This window comes from Psammomys obesus, unplaced genomic scaffold (assembly GCF_907164565.1).
Source record: "Psammomys obesus unplaced genomic scaffold, mPsaObe1.curated_primary_1811, whole genome shotgun sequence".
NCBI lineage: Eukaryota > Metazoa > Chordata > Mammalia > Rodentia > Muridae > Psammomys > Psammomys obesus.
In genome coordinates, this window is record NW_026585644.1 from 32,536,837 (window position 1) to 32,555,533 (window position 18,697).

The 18,697-nt window shown below is 53.9% G+C and overlaps 1 protein-coding gene across 5 annotated transcripts in view; it reads right to left on the minus strand.

Annotated features, from left to right (window-relative positions):
* Positions 1-18,697, minus strand: part of Adcy3 (adenylate cyclase 3) — a 73,141-nt gene that overhangs the window by 5,952 nt on the left and 48,492 nt on the right. For all 5 annotated transcript variants that reach the window (XM_055626216.1, XM_055626202.1, XM_055626208.1 and 2 more), the window contains 11 exons: positions 12,802-12,932; positions 12,021-12,132; positions 11,746-11,873; positions 10,150-10,308; positions 8,846-9,020; positions 7,259-7,387; positions 5,924-6,066; positions 5,632-5,793; positions 2,919-3,006; positions 2,117-2,233; positions 109-368 (listed from right to left, as the gene is read on the minus strand). In XM_055626216.1, the coding sequence (XP_055482191.1) occupies positions 109-368; positions 2,117-2,233; positions 2,919-3,006; positions 5,632-5,793; positions 5,924-6,066; positions 7,259-7,387; positions 8,846-9,020; positions 10,150-10,308; positions 11,746-11,873; positions 12,021-12,132; positions 12,802-12,932 (1,604 nt within the window). The remainder of the gene's footprint in view (positions 1-108; positions 369-2,116; positions 2,234-2,918; positions 3,007-5,631; positions 5,794-5,923; positions 6,067-7,258; positions 7,388-8,845; positions 9,021-10,149; positions 10,309-11,745; positions 11,874-12,020; positions 12,133-12,801; positions 12,933-18,697) is intronic.

Sequence of the window (18,697 nt, forward strand, 5' to 3'; positions counted from 1 at the left end):
AACCTGAGGTAGAAAGCCACCTCAGCACAGGCCCAGAACCTTGAAACGAGGACGGGGTGGGGTGTGAGAGGAAGGGGACCATGCACCCCCCATCAGGCCTCATCTTACTCCTGTCCCTGAAAGCGCTTGTGGTCGTATTCATCAAAGATGGGACTCCAGGCGTACAGGTTGATGGCCGTCACCGCGCTGGTGACGAGCAGCATGAGTGTGAGCTTCACCATGTGGCTGACCTGCACCAGCATGATGGTGGCGATGAGGGACAGCACAGCAACGTAGCTGTAGTACTTGGGGTTCTCCATACAGCCGCCGTCCAGCTCCATCCCAGATGTCACATTGTAAGGTCCCATGTAGTACTGAAGACAGCTGAGCTGAGGGCCGGAACAGGGGGTGGGGGGTGAAAGGTCAGAGGGCTCTTCGATGGCAGTGATCATTCGGCTGGCCCCCGCCACGGTGCCCTCAGAGTGCCGGGAAGTCTAGCAGAGAGTAAACCTTCACATTGGTGACTGCTGCGAAGAGCCTTATCATGATCTCCTCTGATGTCCAGAAAAACTCCCTGTGAACTGGTAAGCACTGCACCTGCTCTACAGATGTCTGAAGATGGAGACCCAGGAGGAGCTCCAGGCTCCTGGTCCAGCGTGCCCGCCACGGCACACCTGCTGCAAGGGAGGCTGCGCGGCCAGCCAGAATCTCTCTGGCCACAGCTCTTCTGCCACCACGGCCCCCCTGCCTTCTAGAGTCTGCTCGTCGGCTCCATACACTACTCTCCACAGCTGACAGCAAATGTGCCCCTCAGCCAACTAAGCCGAGTAACCTGCAGCTCACCTGGCTCTGGGTAAGGACTGGCACGTGCTGCCTGGATGTACAGGCTCCCTGTGCGCCCTTCCACGGGTCCTCAGACCTGCCTGTCAACTCCATCTGTCTCCTGATGAGAGGGACCGGGCTTCACCCGGCGCGGTGGACACCCTGCAGCCCACACGCTGCCTGCACTCGAGCGCTGACTCCTCCTCCAGGTAGGTGCCAGGCTGCAGCCGTCCAGCCCTTCATTTCTAGCACTTGTCCTGGGCTCAAGCTGCATTCTTAAGAGAAGGGCTTCTGAGGGTGCGCGCACTATACTCAGAGCAATCCTAACGACCGCTGACACTTCCTGCCCCCTTTCCCTCACAAAGCATTCGAGGAGAACAGAAGCTGGCCCTGTCTCCCCAGAGCCACCTGGGCTCTGTGGAGCTGTGTTCCTGCTCAGCCACCTCTAGAGGTGTAAGAGGAGTACCAGATGAAACAGGCCCCCTCCTCAGCCCAGTGGAACCCCAACACTGGCTATCCTTCAGGGAACACAACCCATGAATGCTCATAGCGTATACCTTAAGCCTTGTGATGGAGGAACACATCTCAGGGTGTGTGTGTGTGTATGTGTATGTGCGTGTGCCCACTTGTCCTAGTGGACATAAGATGCCTGTGCTTCTGTAAGCTAGAACAGTCTCCTGTGTCAATCCTCCACCCTCCAATGCCATTTACCCATTTACCTTTTTTTGTTTTGTTTGTTTGTTTTGTTCTTTTGTGTGTGTGTGTGTGTGTGTGTGTGTGTGTGTGTGTGTGTGTGTTTTGAGATGGGGTCTCCCACTGGCCCAGTACAACTCAAAAAATAAACTGGCTAGCCAGGGAGCCCCAGAGATCCCATTGTCTTCATCTCCCATCACCAAGACCGTGAGCACACACCACCATGCCTGGCTTTTCTCACGTGCATTCTGGGGATGAAACTCAGGCCCCAGGCAATTTATCAATTGAACTCTCTCCCAGCCTCTAAAACTGCTTCAATTTTTGACTGTTAGCATGTGACCTAAAACAAATGAACAAACCTTCCCAGGCTTTAATTTCTCCATGTGAAACTACAGATATCCGAGGACTAGGCCCACTGGATGTGGGGTGGATGGGGCTACAAAGAACTGAGCCAGTCTTGGGAAGATTTCTGAGTACCCACAGGAAGACCCTCTCCACCTGGCTGGGATGTTTGGCATCATCCACCTGAAATGTATGCTGACAGGCATAGACTGGCAACCTGGCAGCATACAGCCCTCTCCCCTGGGCTTAGGGCCCCTTCAACAAGGAAGCAAAAGCTCACCATGTCCACAACGTTGGCCATAACCAGAATGAAGATGGCCAACATGGCCCAGGTATTCCTGGCCCAGCGGGTCCGGTCAATCCAAGACGAGAAGGCTACGAGCTTCTTAGGAAACGCCTAGAAGAAACAGGGTTTCAAGGGCTTGAGCCTCCATCAGTGTGTCCTGAAGATGAGATTGCTCGTGACTGATTGTCCCCAGGCTCTAGTCCCAGAAGCCTAAAAGGCCAGGCTTTGCCTGTGGGCTCCCCAAAACTGACAGGGAGAGAGCGGAACTGTGCAAATCCTTGAGGTATGTGTGCAGCCCTAGGCTTCGAGGTCACAGCTCCTGGGTAGGCAGCTAGCGCATGTGGGCAGCACCAGAGGCGAGGCCAGGGCAGGGAGCAGCGTTCAGCCAGCCGTCTGCCTGGCCGCCTCCCTCTCCCTTTTCTGGGTTAGCACACCTAACTTCCAGGGTCACCAGGTAAGCAGCCTGTTAGACCGCTTTTCCTAAAACACTGCTCTCCCCGTTACTCTGATCAACGCCTGCCTGGCACATGACTGTCTGCAGAACACTCAATCTGGCCTTTAACGTCTTTCACACAGTTGACGCCGACCCACATGCTAGAGTTGGGTTTCCCCTTCATTGCCTTACTCCACTTGCTCATGCTACAGAATGGATGAAGGGGCGGGGGGAGATGGGTGGATGAAGTCATAACCCCCACAGACAAGTCTGTCAGGATCTGACCAGAAACCCACCTCCATCATTTACAGTGTCACTCTAGAGACCGGAGGGTTCTGAGCTCAACTGAAGAGTGCCTCTTACCCTGGGAAAGATGGCAGCCATCGAGCAGATGGTCAGGATCAAGAGCAGGACCTCCCCAACCACGAAGGTCACGTAGTTTGTCATCAGCCTGTGGAAGAGCAAAAGTGAATGGGGAGTGCAGGGACCAGCTGAGCACAAGACTGCCTGGCAGCTTTTCTCTGACCAGGGAGCTGCTGTGGCTGCCTTAGCAGAACAAGATGAGAGGCCCTGGTAGAGAGGAATGCCAGCAGAGGGCAGGGCCTGGGAATGCCACCCTTGCACAGCTAACCGCCCACTGGGACTTCTCCAGAGGTGAGGAGGGTCAGAGACACCCTGGAAATAGCCCAGTAGTAGCCTGGGAAGGGATCCTTAGGAATGAGCGTTATGCTGTAGCTGGGCTGAAAACAGTAAAGAAGAGAACACAGAAGCAGTGCTGAGGGCTGCCAGTGACCTCTGCCTGGACTTTCCCACTGAATGAGCTCTTTCCACGTCCATTTCTTCTCCTGGGAACTCTCTCTCTGTCCAGATCCTTCTCTTATATCCATCTCCATTCACTCCTCCATGGAGAACACTCTTGCCAAGCACCCCAGAAACTCATGTTGCCAATTCAGTATCCAGCTCGGGACCACCTCTTTCATTTTCTCACTTGGTTTGGGGGATCTTTGGGTCCTTGTGATTTCATTGACACACACAGGCCTTAACTGGCTTCTCTTCCCACTCACTCTCCCTTCGTGATCTCAGCGAGGCTCATGCTCCCAAGCATGCTCTGTGAGGGTAGCTCTCAGGGTTGAACCGGCAGCCCGCCTCTCCCTGAGCCCAACTATGTAACTCAGCTGCCTCATGGGCAGTGCCACACAGGCAACTCAAACTCCAGATCTCTGCTGCTCTAATGCCCTTCCTATATTCCCTACCTGGGTTATTATGACTGCCTCCTGCCCATTGCTCAAATTTTAAAAAGCCCTGGAGATGTCCTTGCCTTTGCCCCTTCATACCCCACAAAAACTCTGCCAGAGACTCCGGCCATCTGTCTCCAGAATCCAGGAATTTCCAAGGAAATTTCTCATCCAGCGCCTGGTCCTCACCTTCTCAAACTTCACCTGGTCTGAGTCTCCGCTGACTTATCTCAGTCACTGTCATCTCTTAGCCTGGTCTCAGGTCCCTCTTGCACACTAACCATCGGGTCCCCTTCTCAAATCTGTGCCAAACTTGTATCTTTCCGCAAGCCTCTGCAGCCAAGAGTATGGGCTGAGCCCAGCTCTCCAGCCTCACTCCCATCACTGTCCCTCACTATGCCGTGAGAGGCTTGGCCCACAGCTGCCTCTGTGTCTCCCGGAGACAAATATCCACAGACAGTGCGAGGCTCACTCCCCAGCCCTTCAGGGCCGCTAACATACCATCTTGATCAGCTATGACCTACGAAAGCCTACAAACCCAACTCTCTGCCAGATCCCATGTCCCTTCCTCACTTTACCCACACCTATCGCTGCTGGGCACATACTCTCGTGTTTAAATGTTCACGCCTGTTCCCACCACTACCACCACCCATCCCCCACACACACACACCCAAGAAATGCTTCAGGGACAGTACAGCACCTGTCAACTGAATGGCTCTAATCTCACCACTGTCTTGAGAGCTGGGCAGGACAGCTATCCTCACTTGGCAGATGAGCAAAACCGGGGCTCAGGGTGCCTTCAGGGACCTGCCAATGTCCTGCCTACAGAACCTCAGGTGGCAGCCGAGGCCCAAGGGTTTTGGCAGCTCCCCCAACTAAGCCAAGAAGAGCTCCATGCGGAGGACTCTGTGCAGAGGGGAGACGCTTGCCTGTCCCCTGGGGCCGAGAAGGTCATAGTGAACCTTCAAGTAAGGGCTTCCACAGCTGAGCTGATTCTGAAATACACTGTCTTACCCCAGAGGAGCCGCCACTGACGTCAGTTTGTGTCTAGAGCCTAAAACCTACTTTTATGAAGATGAGCCAAGAAAGGAGAGTCAGTGCGACTCTGGGACTAAAGTTGAGGTAATATCCTCCCCTCCCCCACCTGTCCCTATGACCTCTCCAGTAGCCATCTAGCAATTGTTGTGGATATGAACACGTTTTTGTTTTGATCTCAGGTGTGGTATGTGGGATTGATTCAGATGGTCCACAGCTTCCTGTAGGCTCTGAGAGGAGCTCTTTGCCAGCAGCAGATGGTTTAAATCTGAGAGACTAAATGCCAGAGACCAGAGAGTGTGGAGCTTAGAGAAAGAATAAGGCTCTTCCTACTTACTCCTTGCTGCTCCTGGTTGCTGTTGTGAGACAAGAAGTTGGAGATGTCCTGAAACAGGGATTGGACTGGCTCCAAGGAACCCAACAACCCTGACTGGCAGGAAGCAGCTAAGAGAACTGCGCCCCCTCTCCCATTAACCCTTTCTCTCTCCTACCTGGTGTTGGGGTGTTGGAAGGGATTGAGGTGGAATAGGGAGAAAAAGATATAAGAAACGTAAATAAAAGAGTTTTTTTAAAGTACGCCAACAAGCAATGTCCTCCATCCTCTTAGATGGGCCTGTCATCAGTTTTCCTGGCACTGCTGAGAGCCAGTAGGGGTGGGGTTTGACATTGCTATGGAATGGGGGGGGGTGGTCAGGGAAAGAGACAAGGAACAGAAACAAAGCCAGAGGGGCTCTTCTCTTAAATTGCTGCCACCCGGCACCCTGCTCCCTCGCCTGGCCTGTCAGCCCCACCCTGGACCTCCTCACCAGGGGTCAATAAGGATCTCCACCATGGCCGTGCAGAACAGAACCACGCAGGAGCAGCTGAAGGCAGCCCCACTCTGCTTCTCCTTCTCCACGGAGTAGCGCGTTTCCATCTCTGGGTCCATGAACCGCATGGTTAGGAGGAACGTGTTTCTCTTCTTTACCCTGCCATGGAGACAAGCCCTGTGACCCACACGCCACACCTGCCGTGCTCGCTGGGATGGGACCCTGTTTCAGATGACTGTGGCATGCACGGAGTAAGGGCCAGTGAGGGGTGGCAGCTGCACCCACTTACACCTGGGCGGACTCCCGCTCCAGCAGGGCCTCGTTGAGCAGCTGGTTCAATTCGTGCTCGTCCTCAGAGGCATCCACCACGCGGTCGGCCAGGTCCTGGAGGCGCAGCCTGCGGCGGGGGTTGGGGAACGAGGGGTTGTCAGCCTGTGAACCAGGAAGCACAGTCAGTGGCAGGGATGGGACAGGCGGGGGAGGGTGTGGGAAAGACTAACGAAGAGTTGGGGAGCAGAGGTCCCAGGACCGAGGACCAAATCCTTTCCCGGGTTCCACCTGCCGTTGTCTCCTCGGGCCCCTAACAGAAGCTCTACAGCAGCCTGGCTCTCGATCGCACAGCCGTCAGCCTTAAGGGGTGACTGCGCAGACCTACCCGAGCTGTGTGAGTCTGGAATGCATTTGAAGCCGGAGCGAAAGCCAGATATGAGTGATACCCACTAACGGCTAAGCATGAAGACTGGGCTTCTTAAGCCATGTCAAGGCCAAGATATATAAAGTGTAAAAGCTACATAAAGTTTATAAGTCTACTTCTTGTAAAAATAGCATCTATATTCATATTCATTTATATATATATATATTTTTTTTTCTTTATTTTTATTTTATGTTCATTGGTGTTCTACCTGCACGTGTGTCAGTATAAGGGTGTCAGAAGCACCGAAGCTGGAGTTACAGGTGTGGGCTGCCATGTGGCTGCTGAGAACTGAACCTGGTTCCTCTGGAAGGGCAGCCAATGCTCTGAAACTGCTGAGCCATCCCTCCAGCCCCAATAAAATTATCCTAAAGAGAAGCAGCCAGAGGGATGCTCAAGGAAAAGCCAGCTTCTAGGAATCTCTGTCTACCTTCTACAGCATCTAAAACCTTGGGATCAACCCGTCTCCACAGAGACAGCGGCAGTGAGGCCACCAGCTTCCAGCCATCGGACCGTTAAGGCAGAGGTCTCCTGTATGGGCATGGTTGACAGGTTTCGTAATAATGGGGGATTCTGGGTGGCTTCCTCATCCTTTGGGGCAACATGCCAGCCCTTCTTTCCAGGCTTTCGGTGCACAGACCCCATGAAGTGCGACCTACTCAGAAGGGAGTGTGTACGCACACACCCTCATTCCCACACAGGCTCCCACCCTGCAGAATTCTCCCACATCCTGAATCTGCAAGACGGCTACTCCAGCCAGACGATGCTTCCGGGGGAGTGCCTTCTGGGACATCATCCTCCCTTCTCCCACCTAACTGTATTCACATCGATGGAAAGAACAGAGCCTGAACTAGTGGCCCACACCCTGCCCCCAGCATGGGCTCCCATCACAGCAACCACTGTTCCCTATCCCTGCCCTGGCGTCACACCCACCTGGGCCTCCTGCTCTTCAGCCTCCTCTGAGGTGGAGCTGCTGGCATTAGCACTCCCATTGGGCTCCTTGGTCTCAATGAGGGCGGGGGAGCTGGGTTTGGAGGACACCGGCGCTCCATTTGGCAGAGCCTGCCACAGAAAAAAAGGAGCTCATGGGGACCATGAAACATGGCCTACTCCCTACTCCGGCCTGTGGCTTTCCCATCACTGTTCCAGAAACTTCCTCCTACACTGACAGAAGTCCTGCTGACCCAGAAATTTCACCACTCAGTTTGTCCTCTACAACATTCATTTAAAAAAAAAAATTCCTGTCATTTTCATTGCTACCAGGAGTAGTTTTCTAAACAGAGAGAAGACCCAATTGTTCCAACTCCTATTTCTAAGACCGTAACTCAGTGAGAGTGCTCTGAGGTGTCTTTTGGGTGGGGCCCATGGCAGGCCTGAATTACCCCTACAAACCTGGGAGTGAGTCAAACACTGTAAAAGGTGAACAGCTTGCTTGTCCAATTAGTAAGTATCTGTTGAGATCTGACTTTTCGGAACCCATATTCTCATGAGGAAGGGAGACAATAGCAAAATAGGTAAGAGAAAGAAGCAGTCATAAGAAGGTGGAAGGGAGTGAGAAAGAGTAGGGTAGGGGTTGCTGGGGAGTCATAAAAGGGGTCACCGGGGAGGGTGTCACTACAACGATGCCATTTCAGAAGAGACAGGAAGGAACATCAAAAAAGGAAGGAGAAGTACAGGAAAACCGAACGGCTGGCAGTAGCTGTGCCTGGAGGATGTGAGTGACAGCCGAGAGCCAGCACTGCCAGAGCAGGGTAGGCAGAAGGGAGACTGTGGCACCGCCATGCAGGGACCAGGCCCAGGGCAGGCCCCCAGGACAACGCTGCTCTTTCTGTCCTGTTCCTTCCTCATTTCTGCTGGAAAACCTTACTTGGCCCTGGCTCTCCTCTTCCTATGGCCAGCCCCATCACCACGTCTCTCTCCCTTGATAGCAATGCCACTACTGTAGTTTCAGCCACTTCTGCCCCTCTCCTTCTGGATGCTGTTTTGGGACTACTACAGCCATCTTAATGCCATCTTGCCACACATGACTGCTGTCACCCAGAACTGGTTCCTGGAAGAAGCTACTGCCAGACTTACCGGCCTGGGACTCATGCATTTTTTAAGCGGCTCTACCTCTGGTTATGGCCAACCACCAGCCAGCCTTTCTATAACCACTTCTATAACCCAGGCTGGTCTTGAACCTGCTATGTAGTGCAACCTGTCTCTGAACCCCTACCTCAGCCTCCTGTGTGCTGGGACTGCAGGTACATACTACCACCCCTGGCTAATTGCTCTTTTCTAAATCCCTCCGCCACCCACTCACCCCCTCCCTTTTTTGTTTGTTTGCTTTTGGAAACAGGGTTTCTCTGTGTAGCCTTGGCTATCCTGGACTTGCTTGATAGACTAGGCTGGCCTCAAACTCACAGAGATCCGCCTGCCTCTGCCTCCCTGAGTGGAGGGATCACAGGTGTGCGCCACCTCACCTGGCCTAAATCCCTGTCCTTCCTCCTCTGTACTCTTAGAATTAGACAGAGGACTCACCGAGCCGTTGAGGCCATTTTGCGCTGTTTTCTTCACCTCTGGCTTGGAGGCAATGATGAGGTAGGTTTCGATGCCCTTCTCATCTAGGTAGTCACAGCGACTGCCCCCGTCACCAGGCTCTACATCAAACTCCCCTTTCAGGCAGTCCATGGTGCTCTGGGAGATGTGCACACGCCTGCAGGAGAGGGAGAGACCCCGAGCCTTCTCCAGAGGCAGCCCTCGCCTGCCCCGGAGACAGACAGTGGCCCACAGAGCACTGACTGATGCTGGGTACAGCAGGGACCAATGAAGCAGGCTCTGCTAACTGTGTGGGCAGCATGGCACCCACTGGTCCGAGCTCTGGCCGCAGAGGCTGTTGAATTCTTAGAACAGGAGTATAATTTCTCTTTTGGGCTGTTGAGATACCAAATTTCAATACCAGCTCTGAGCTCTAAATTCAAGAATTAGATTCTCTCCACCTTGCCTCTCTGCTGCCAAGAGGAATAAAGGCCATATAGTCACTGAGGAGAGAACAGGAGCAGCCTCTGATGAGGAGGCCCCAAAGGCAGGAAGGTGGGCCAGGCCCTCCTGCAGCCTGCCCAGACACAGGCCCCTGAGGGTAGTCTCCCAGCCACAACCAGGTGTGCTGGTTAGATCTGTCTAGCTTTCTTTCTATTTTTCATTCTGTCAACTTCATACAACCTAGAGTCATCCAGGGATAGGGAATTTCAAGTGAGGAGCTGCCCAGATTAAACTGACCCATGGCCACGTCTGAAGGAAATTATCTTGACCGATGGTTGATGCAGAGGGATCAAGCTCACTGTGGGCAGCACTGTTCTAGGCAGGTGGCTCTGAGCTATACGAGAAAACTGGCTGAGAGTGGGGAAGAGACTGAGCTAGTCAACTTCCACGGCTTCTGCCTCAGCTCCTACTCTGACTTCCCTTAATGATAAACCGAAAAGTATAATCTGGCAAATAAATCCTTTCTTCTGAAGGTTGTTTTTGAGTAGAGTGTTTTCTTTTTTCTTTTCTTTGAGTCAGGCTTTCTGTGTAGCCTTGGCTGTCCTGGACTCACCTTGTAGACCAGGCTGGCCTCAAACACACAGAGATCCACCTGCCTCTGCCTCCCTGAGTGCTGGGATTAAAGGCGTGCTCCACCAAGCCCAGCTTGGGCAGAGTGTTTTAACAAAGGAACAGGAATAAAACTACAACACGGGAACAGAAGGTAGGAACACTGCACCTGAAGGGAAGGGATTGGGGGACCCCTTGTCACAGCCCTAGGAGTGTATGAGAATGGTCCCCCCCTCCTCGGCAGGAGCACTCACCCTGGGACGCCACCAGCCTCCATCTTGTTTGCCACAGTGACGTCGGTAGACCACACATCATACTGCCAGCGCTTCTGGCCTAGGACACCGCCCAGCACAGTGCCCGTGTGCACGCCCACGCGCATGTCCACTCCAGTCTTGGTCTTCTCCCTCACATACCTGCCAGGCACAGAGAGGTGGTGCTGGGTGAGGCACATCCCCTCTGGCTTTCTGCCTGAGCTAAGCGGCCTGCACTGGGGTAGTGGAGCCCAGAGCCAGTAATGACAGGCACAGGGGACACAGTGACGGTCCACAGGGCTCTCCTGTTTTTCTCCCCTGTCCCTTCTTCATTCACGCGGTTAACAGTTCACTGAGTGAGTGTCTGATGTGTGCGCTCTACCGCTGCAGACGCAGAGGTGAACGAAAACTGCAGCCAGCTCCTTGCCAGAGAAACTCCAGGAGCGACAAACACAAACTTCAGAAATTTGCTGTCAGGTCCAAAAGAAACTCGGAGTGAATGGCTAACCGTGGTTCCTATTAGCATACCAAAGTGCATGCTGGCTGCCATGCTCTGTCAGCACGTGGAGTATCTGTTACAGAGGCTGGGGCTCTTCTCACCCCACCCCCATCCTAAACTTCTCCAGCTCCTGGGAGCCCCTTCCCCTAGCTTCCGGGAACCTTGCTGTTTTGGCCATGCGCTCTCTTGCCTGCCCCCCCTCTCTCTTGTCTTCCTTTCTTGCTCTTCACTCCAACCCGCCACAGCTAAATCCAGTCTGCTGACCTTGTTCTGCTTTCTCTCCCTGCCCTGGACTCTTCCCCCACACCTACAATATAAACCTTCCCCTCAAACATACCTTGGAGCAGTTGTGCCCTCAAGTTTCTATTTGCCAGCTGGGTTAGGAGGGAGATGAATTTTTTAATCCTAATCTATTGACAGTGGAAGAAGAAGGCAGGGGACACGAGAGGGGCTACAGGCAGGAAGCCAGTGAGCATTCACAGCTGCCCAGAGACGCCATTTGTGGGTGTCCCAGGCTCTGACCCTGACGGGGAGAAGCCTCCTGGAAGCCTCCTTTCCTACCTGGGGCTCCATGGTTCCCCAAGCTACCACAGGTGGAGTCTACCCAAGGACTGCCTCTCCAGGGCTCTCCAGGCCCAGGTGGAGCAGTGAGATGGTGCAGGAGCTCGAGGAAGGGAGTTCACCACCCTTCAGGTGGGAGCAGGGCCTGGGTTAGGCTAGGTTCCCAAAGCACCTGCCACCGCCCCTCCCCCATAGCATGTGACCTCAGAGTCCCTTAACTGCAACCCGGAGGACAAACTGATCTGTCTAGGGAGGGATACCCTAACAGCAAAATGAAAAGAGAAAAGATGGGAGAAGTCCACCAGAGGATGAATTTCCCAACTCCACCTTCCAGTAGAAAAAAAGAAAAGAAAATGCCAGAACCAAAGGGTGGGAAACATGTCCCAGCAGCTGAGGAGCCTTGCTGTTTCCCACAGCTGTGAGAGAGGGAAGCCATGTCTGGATATCAGCACCAGGACTGAGCCTATTCCACAGCTCAAGGAGATCTTCCATGGTGCTGGCCATCTGGCCGCCCCACCCTCCCAGGGGCACCCACTTACGAGATGGCCTCCACCATGGCGAGCCCCATAAGGATGGAGCACACGGCGTGGTCCTCTCGGTAGTCAGGCAGGCCGCAGATGCAGTAGTAACAGTCCCCGAGAATCTTGATCCTCAGCTGGTGGTATTTCTGAAAGGGCAGGACATGGCCTGTGCCCCTGGCCCCGAGGCTGGGAGGCAGGTGGAGGAAGGCCAGCTAGGGAGAGCCTGGGAGCCAGGGACAGGGCTGAGGGTCGAAGCCCACGGCGGCGGGAGGGTGGGCACCCTGGCTACTTACCGCTGCCAGCTTGTCAAAGCGGGCAAAGAGCTCATTGAGTAGCTTCACGAGCTCCTGGGCGCTGCAGGCGGAGGACAGCTGGGTGAAGCCCACAATATCTGCAAACAGGATGCTGCAAAAGGAGGGGCCCATCAGCCGTAAGACTCCAGACAGTGCTCCCCACCACCCGCCCCTGCCAGCAGGGAGAGGGCTGACTCAACCCTAGAGCAGTAAGACACTGGCAGGCAGCTGGACGCAGTGGCACATGCCTGGGGTGGGAGAGGCAAGCTGAGCTCTGTGAGTTCAAGGCCAGCCTGGTCTACAGAGGGAGTCCAGGACAGCCAAGGCTACACAGAGAAACCCTGTCTCAAAAAAGAAAAAGGACCCTGGCACACTTGGGTTCTAAAGCTTCTCCTCGGCAAAGTCCTGCCTGGTGACCAGCAACCCTGCCCCCTCCTGCCCTTCCCCCCCCCCCGTCCTTCCCCCACCCCCTCCTGCCCCAGGCTGATGATCTTTCTAGAATCAGGGGTCCTGGTTCTACCCTCAGAGCTGGCCTCAAGTGGCTCGGTAGCCACCCAGGAGCCCTTTACAGGGTGGTATTTTTTCAATGAAAGGTTAGACCAGTCAAGCTAGAGCCCATTTTCACTCTGCCCTCTGCTGCTATGGCTCCTTCCACAGGGCAGAGTTCAGGGGAGTCAAGGCACACATGGTAAGCCAGGCTCCGTAGTACTCAGTGGATCCCGTGGAGCCCCGAGGCCCCCTGGCCAACCCGCCGGGCGCCGGGGCCTTCACGCCATCGCACCTGACGTTCTCATGCCGGTACATGTACATGGTGTTAAACTGCTGCTGGTCCTTCTGACTCTCATCCTTCTTCATGTCCTTCAACATCTCGTCAGCCACATGCTTCGGCAGGATGGAAAGCATAAGGTTCTCCTGCGGGGAGAAGCACGGGGCTGGAGGGGAAATGGCCTGCACCTCTCCTGACGGCGCCAAGTTCGGACACTTCCGGAAAGAAACCCCCCAGCCCTGGTGAGAGGTGTCATCCAGGAAGCACACAGCCTCGCACAGAGCTGCCAGCACCCACCCATACGGCAGCAACTAAGGACCAGGCTGGGCGGTTTCTCACTCCCATGAGGCTCAGCGTTATGACAGGCATAGGAAATGCCACAGAGGAAGTCTAGCTCAGCACCCCTCTTTCTGTGAGAAGTGTGACCATCTGCGTGTCCCCCACAGGACACACTGCCTCAGTCCCTCACTGCTGAGGCCTCTACACGTCGCCCGCCGCAGCCACCAACTCAGACTCAGCAGGACTGAAGACCCATGACACGACAAGCCAGCAAGAATTGTACCTGAGCCGCGGGGCTCCTGAGGACACAGGTCGGGACTGCAGTGCAGGGTAACACTTTGGGCCCACCATGCTGAGAATGGAGGCAGCGGTGACCGCCAAAGTAGCAGAGTACCGCATGGGGAAGAAGTCAAAACCAACGGCGTGAGGTGGGGGTACCCAGGGGTCTTCACAGGAGTGAGACAGAGATGAGCCTCTCCGAGAGAGGGAGCCACATGTGCAAAGTGGACGCACAAGGGAAGTCCTCCAGGGCTTGAGAGTCGAACACACTGGCCGGTGGGCCAAATGTGCTTGCTGTGGGCTTTCATGAAGTTTTATGGGCACCTGGCCAGGCCTGCTTGTTTACACATTGTTTCTGACTGTTTTCACACCCCAACAAGAGCTGAGCAGTTATGACAAAGACCATATGGCTGGCAAAGCCAGAAATATTTGCACTCTAACTCTTTCCGAGAGAGGGTGGAGGGTGGAGGGCGGGATGCGGTTTGAACATCTGAGGGATGGCGCCAGTGCTCAAAATACAGAACCATGGAGGAAAACCAGATGTGAGGGAAAGTCGGGAGCGTGGGTGTACACGTGCCTAGGCTGAGGAGCCCCGAAAGGCCTCCACGAGGAGACACCCCGCAGGCGGTGCTTAGGAGAGGCCACACCAGAAGCTCTGGAAACCAGGGCAAGACATGAGTCAGACTGGGTGGAAGGGAAAGGCGAGGAGAAGGTAGACAGTATCATAACGGGGTGGTGGGGGGATTAGAGGAATGCAAAACACCACCCTCTTCATCCCTGAGGGGAGAAAGGCACAGCGGTGGCTGGTGAAGGTTTTACAGGATGGAAACTGTGAAGGTCAAAGTGCAAGAGGACCATGGGAAGAGGGTGGAGATGTGATAAAGCTATGGGCAGAGCAATAGTCAGGGGACTGCAGCAGGTTCCTCAGTGACAGAGCAGACACTGGTGACCAGGCCGGAGCGGGAGACCAGCCACAGCCCAAATCACCTAGTTCAAGGATGGCTGGTGCCTGGCTCTAGCCTGCGTGCTTACAGCAGTTTCTCTATTTTTCCTTTTCTGCAGCAGCCTTTACCAGTGTTAAGATCCTCAAGATGGCATCATTACAGTGCAGGAACGAGAAGCCAAAATAACCCCAGTGTGCCATGCCCTAGCTCCAGCGGAATCCCCAGGGCCCTGCAGCCCAGCAGAGCTAGTAAGACTCAGGTGACCCCAGCACTTGGCACCTCCAAACCCCTGCCAGTGGGGTGGAGTCAGAGGAAGTCTGATGCAAAATATGATGGCGGAGGGTGGTGTCTGGTGGGACCTGGGGACCTGTCCCCGAAGCTAACTTACTCCTGTTTTCATCACCTAAAAAAGCAAGAGAATCGACACTGTGGAGAAGAGCTTGGGGAAAGGATGAATCTCTGAGGGGTTTTCAAAAAAATTGGAGCCTGGGCCCTGTTAGCGACCAGTGTAGCCCGAAGAAAGCTGCTGGAGTCCTGAGTGGCAGAAGCTGGGAATTCTGAAGGAGGTGGACGCAGGCAGCAGTGGGAACTGGAGCAGAGGTTTGGACAGGCCAACTCAAGGTTCCCAGTCTATCTCAAGTACGATATATGTACGTTGCCGTCAGTGGAAATCCACAGGGGTAGGAGCGGGCAGGGTGAAGGCATGCCTCCGTATTCCCAGTGTGATATCAGACAAGTCACCAAAAGTCCCCTGGGCCTTGTTTCCTAGGTACTGGACTAAGTGGCTCATTAGCACGGAGCACTCAGAACAAGGCCTGGCCCGCAGGAAGTGCTCAGTGTATCCCAGCTGCCCTAAGCCACTGCAAAGCCTGGCTGGGGGTGTTGGAGCCTCACCGAGGTGTGGCCTGGTCTTCCTCTAGGCTTTCAGGGTGGCATTGGAGTGACAGGCTGAGTTCCCTCGGATAGCAGTGTCACAGAACGCTTTCCTGGCCCTCGGTCAGGTTGCACTCACAGGCTTTCTCGAGCAGGTGGGATGGTGAAAGGATACAAACAAGGGTCCTTCCATTCAAGTCTCAACCTCCCCGACTCTCCTGAGCCCTCCACCAGCTTACCCTGACAATTTATGTGCATACAGGGTGCTACCTGAGGAAGGCCCAGAGTCAGGGCAGCTTGGCCAGTGTTGAAGGCATGTACACAGAACTCAGGAATAGGAAGGTTCACAGCACTGAGCTAACCTTCCAACCCCGGCTGCCTGACTCCACTCAGTCAGACCACCTGTCCCTCTCTGACTTACCTCAGGGCTCTGGGACACATCAGAACCCCTTTGGGCCCCCTGAGGATCCCAAGAAAGAGTCATATGTCCCTGCCACATCCTGACACCCCTTTTAAACACTGCCTCCTCCTGGCTGGGTCTGGACCCACAGCTGCCAACAGGATGACTAAAGGAGGAGAGCAAGAAGAGAGTGGCCCTAGAGACCAACACACAAGAGCCTCAGAAGGCCCTTACTGTGGAGGCCACTGGTTTCTTCTGGGATGGCATGGTCAAGGATGTTATTTGTCCTTTTCTTTCTATTTTAAACTTTTGTATTATGCATTTCTATAACGATGTTGAAGAATGATATGGGTCTAAAGGCAGAAGGCCATAGATAAGTATCAGCCTTAAAGATACCAAGAAAAGGGCTGTGGCTCTAAAGGAAGGTCACCAATTGACTTGTGTGATATGTGGGGATCTCATTCTCAAGAGGCTTGCTTCCCCTGGATTGCTCGGCTATATTACTTATACAGCCTGAGCCCCTGTGCCCAGAAGCGGCACCACCCTGAGTGGGCTGGAACCTCCTATTATCAATCAGCATGCAAGAAAGTGTCCCGCAGCTGGGCATGGTGCTGCACGCCTTTGAACCCAGCATTTGGGGGCGGGGCAGAGGCAGGCAGATCTCTGTGAGGGGTTTTGGTTTGGTTTGGTTTTTCAAGACAGGGTTACTCTGTGTAACCTTGGCTGTCCTGCACTAGCTTTGTAGACCAGGCTGGCCTTGAACTCACGGGGGGTGGGGGGAAAGGCCCCACAAACACGTCCACAGACCACGGTTGGGAGCAATTCCTCAGCTGGCAGCCCCTCTTCCCAGGGCCGTCTAGGTTTGTGTCAAGCTGATAAAAACTGACACGGTGTCTCTGCAATCGTGGACTGTGTGTGTCAGGAACTCAACAGGAAGAAGGGAAGCTCTGCAATTCACTGTTGGTGTGCTCTCTTTTCCATGGATCTTTTCATCTTCACAACGATTTCATAGCATGATCTTCAAACCCAGATCAAAAATGACCACCTCATTTCATTAAGCTCCGTTATTTGAGTTCTGACACTATGAGTTACAACCACTGAACGTCATTATTTACAGATAGTGGTTTTGTACACAGATTTGTGTATTGGATCTATGCAATGGATACACACCAGCGCTGTGATGGAATACGTAACCGTCACACACGTTTTTGTGACGAGCTTCAGACTTGGGGTCCCTTCTGTTGCCTCCCCCCAGGAAGTACCTGTGGGTGCTGAGCAGCCACATTTCCTAGGATGGCCTTCTCATGCCTCGGGGCCATGAAGTGTCTCTCGGTATTTTCACTCTTAGACTTTCACCTTCCGCTGGCCAGTGGGGAATTTTTCCGGGGAGTGGACCGAGGAGATGTGACTTCCTTAACCTGAAGCTGCTTTTTATCTGATGGTGTGAACCAGCAGAAGGCATGTCTACTGGAGGCCGAGAAGGAAGATGTGGCGACAGTGAAGACTAAGACACCTTTGCTAAACAGATAAAGCATTTCCAAAATCAGAATGATCTTTTTGGGGGCTGGGGGGATGGATCAGTCAATCAAGTGCCGAGTTCAATGCCTGTAGCTACATAAAGGTGCTAGCTGTGGTGGCACACGCTTTCGATCCTCCCACGGCAGAGGTGGGCACAGGAGCAGCCCTGGGCTTACTAGCCAATACAACCTAACCGGTCAGCTTCAGCTAACCAAGAGACCCTGTATCAAAAAAGGTGGACAGCATTCCATTCCTACGGATGACACCTAAGGCTTTCCTCTGGCCTCCATATGAGAGAATACACTCAAATGTGCACATACATGAACACACACACACACACACACACACACACACACACCTTATCATAAAAGCTTGTAATCCCAGCACTAGGAAGGTAGAGGCAAGATCAGGAGTACGAGGCCAGTCTTAGCTACATAGCAAGTTTGAGGTCACTCTGGGTTATATAAGACGTGATCTCAGGAAGGAAAGCAGGCAGGTGGGCTAGCAGGTGGGGGTGAGGAGTGGGGGTGGGGAGTTGGTGTCATGATTCAAGGGTTCAAGGTTCCCTGATCAGGGGTTAGGCTGCCAAGGCCTCTCACCGTGGGCAAGCACTTCTGGGTGTAGCCTTTCACTTATACAGTGGGGGCCCTCTCAGGCTCTTTCCACTGTTCTAAGTCTAAAACCTTTCAGAGGGAAAACTTTTCAAAAGTCACACAAGAGTTAGTTATGTCACCAGGACTGTGATTAATACAGCTTTTACTCCAGAGTGAGCTGGTGAAATGGACAGGGTATTACTCCGAGAGCATAAAAAGTTATAATACACAGTTGAGTCCCCAAACAAACCGTGGAGGAACAGAACAGAAGAGGCGCAGTGCAGCCATCTTGGAGGGGAACCCTCTGAATCTGCTGTGCTGGTAGATGGTGAATGACTCCACAGCACAGAGTGGCCACTGAAACACATCCCTTGTGCCCAGACCTGCTCCTTCAGCTGGTTCCCGGCCCACACACCTCCTACTGCAGGAAGAAAGAATAGGCACACTTAGGCTTCCAGCAGGAAGTGAGCAGGAAGTGAGGGAGCTTGAGCTGGGCTTCTGCCCAGGCCGGGGAAGGAGAGGCCTTTGCAGGGATCACGGAGCCCAAGCCTGAGCAGAGGAGCTGCGTGGAGGAGAGGCAGTGTCGCTTCAGGGGCCTCAAACAAGGCTAATCACGAAGCAAATGCTTTTGGAGAGTGGAAGGCCTTTCTTGTCGCAGTGCAAAGAATGTGCTGGCTTGGAAAGGGGTGAGCTCCCTTTCCTGAAGCCTGGTGAGAAGGACATGTGACTGTCAAGCTGGAAGTAGAAGCCTGGCCCGAGGAGGGGGACTAAGCAAACGCTTCGAGGGAGGCCTGGGGAGCTGAGACTGCTCAGCAACAAGGAGACAGCAGGCCATTTGCTTTCAAGTTTCTCCTCAGCTTTGCCGCAATGGTTATGGGTGGGGACAAAAGTCAGGGGCCTGACCCTGCCTGGGAAAAAGACCAACATCTGCAGAAAGAAAGATTTGAAGTCTGGGATGCCTTCAGGGTAGAACAAAAAAAAGCCCTCAGAACAGGCGGAGGAGCACCTCAGGCTTGTTCTAGGCG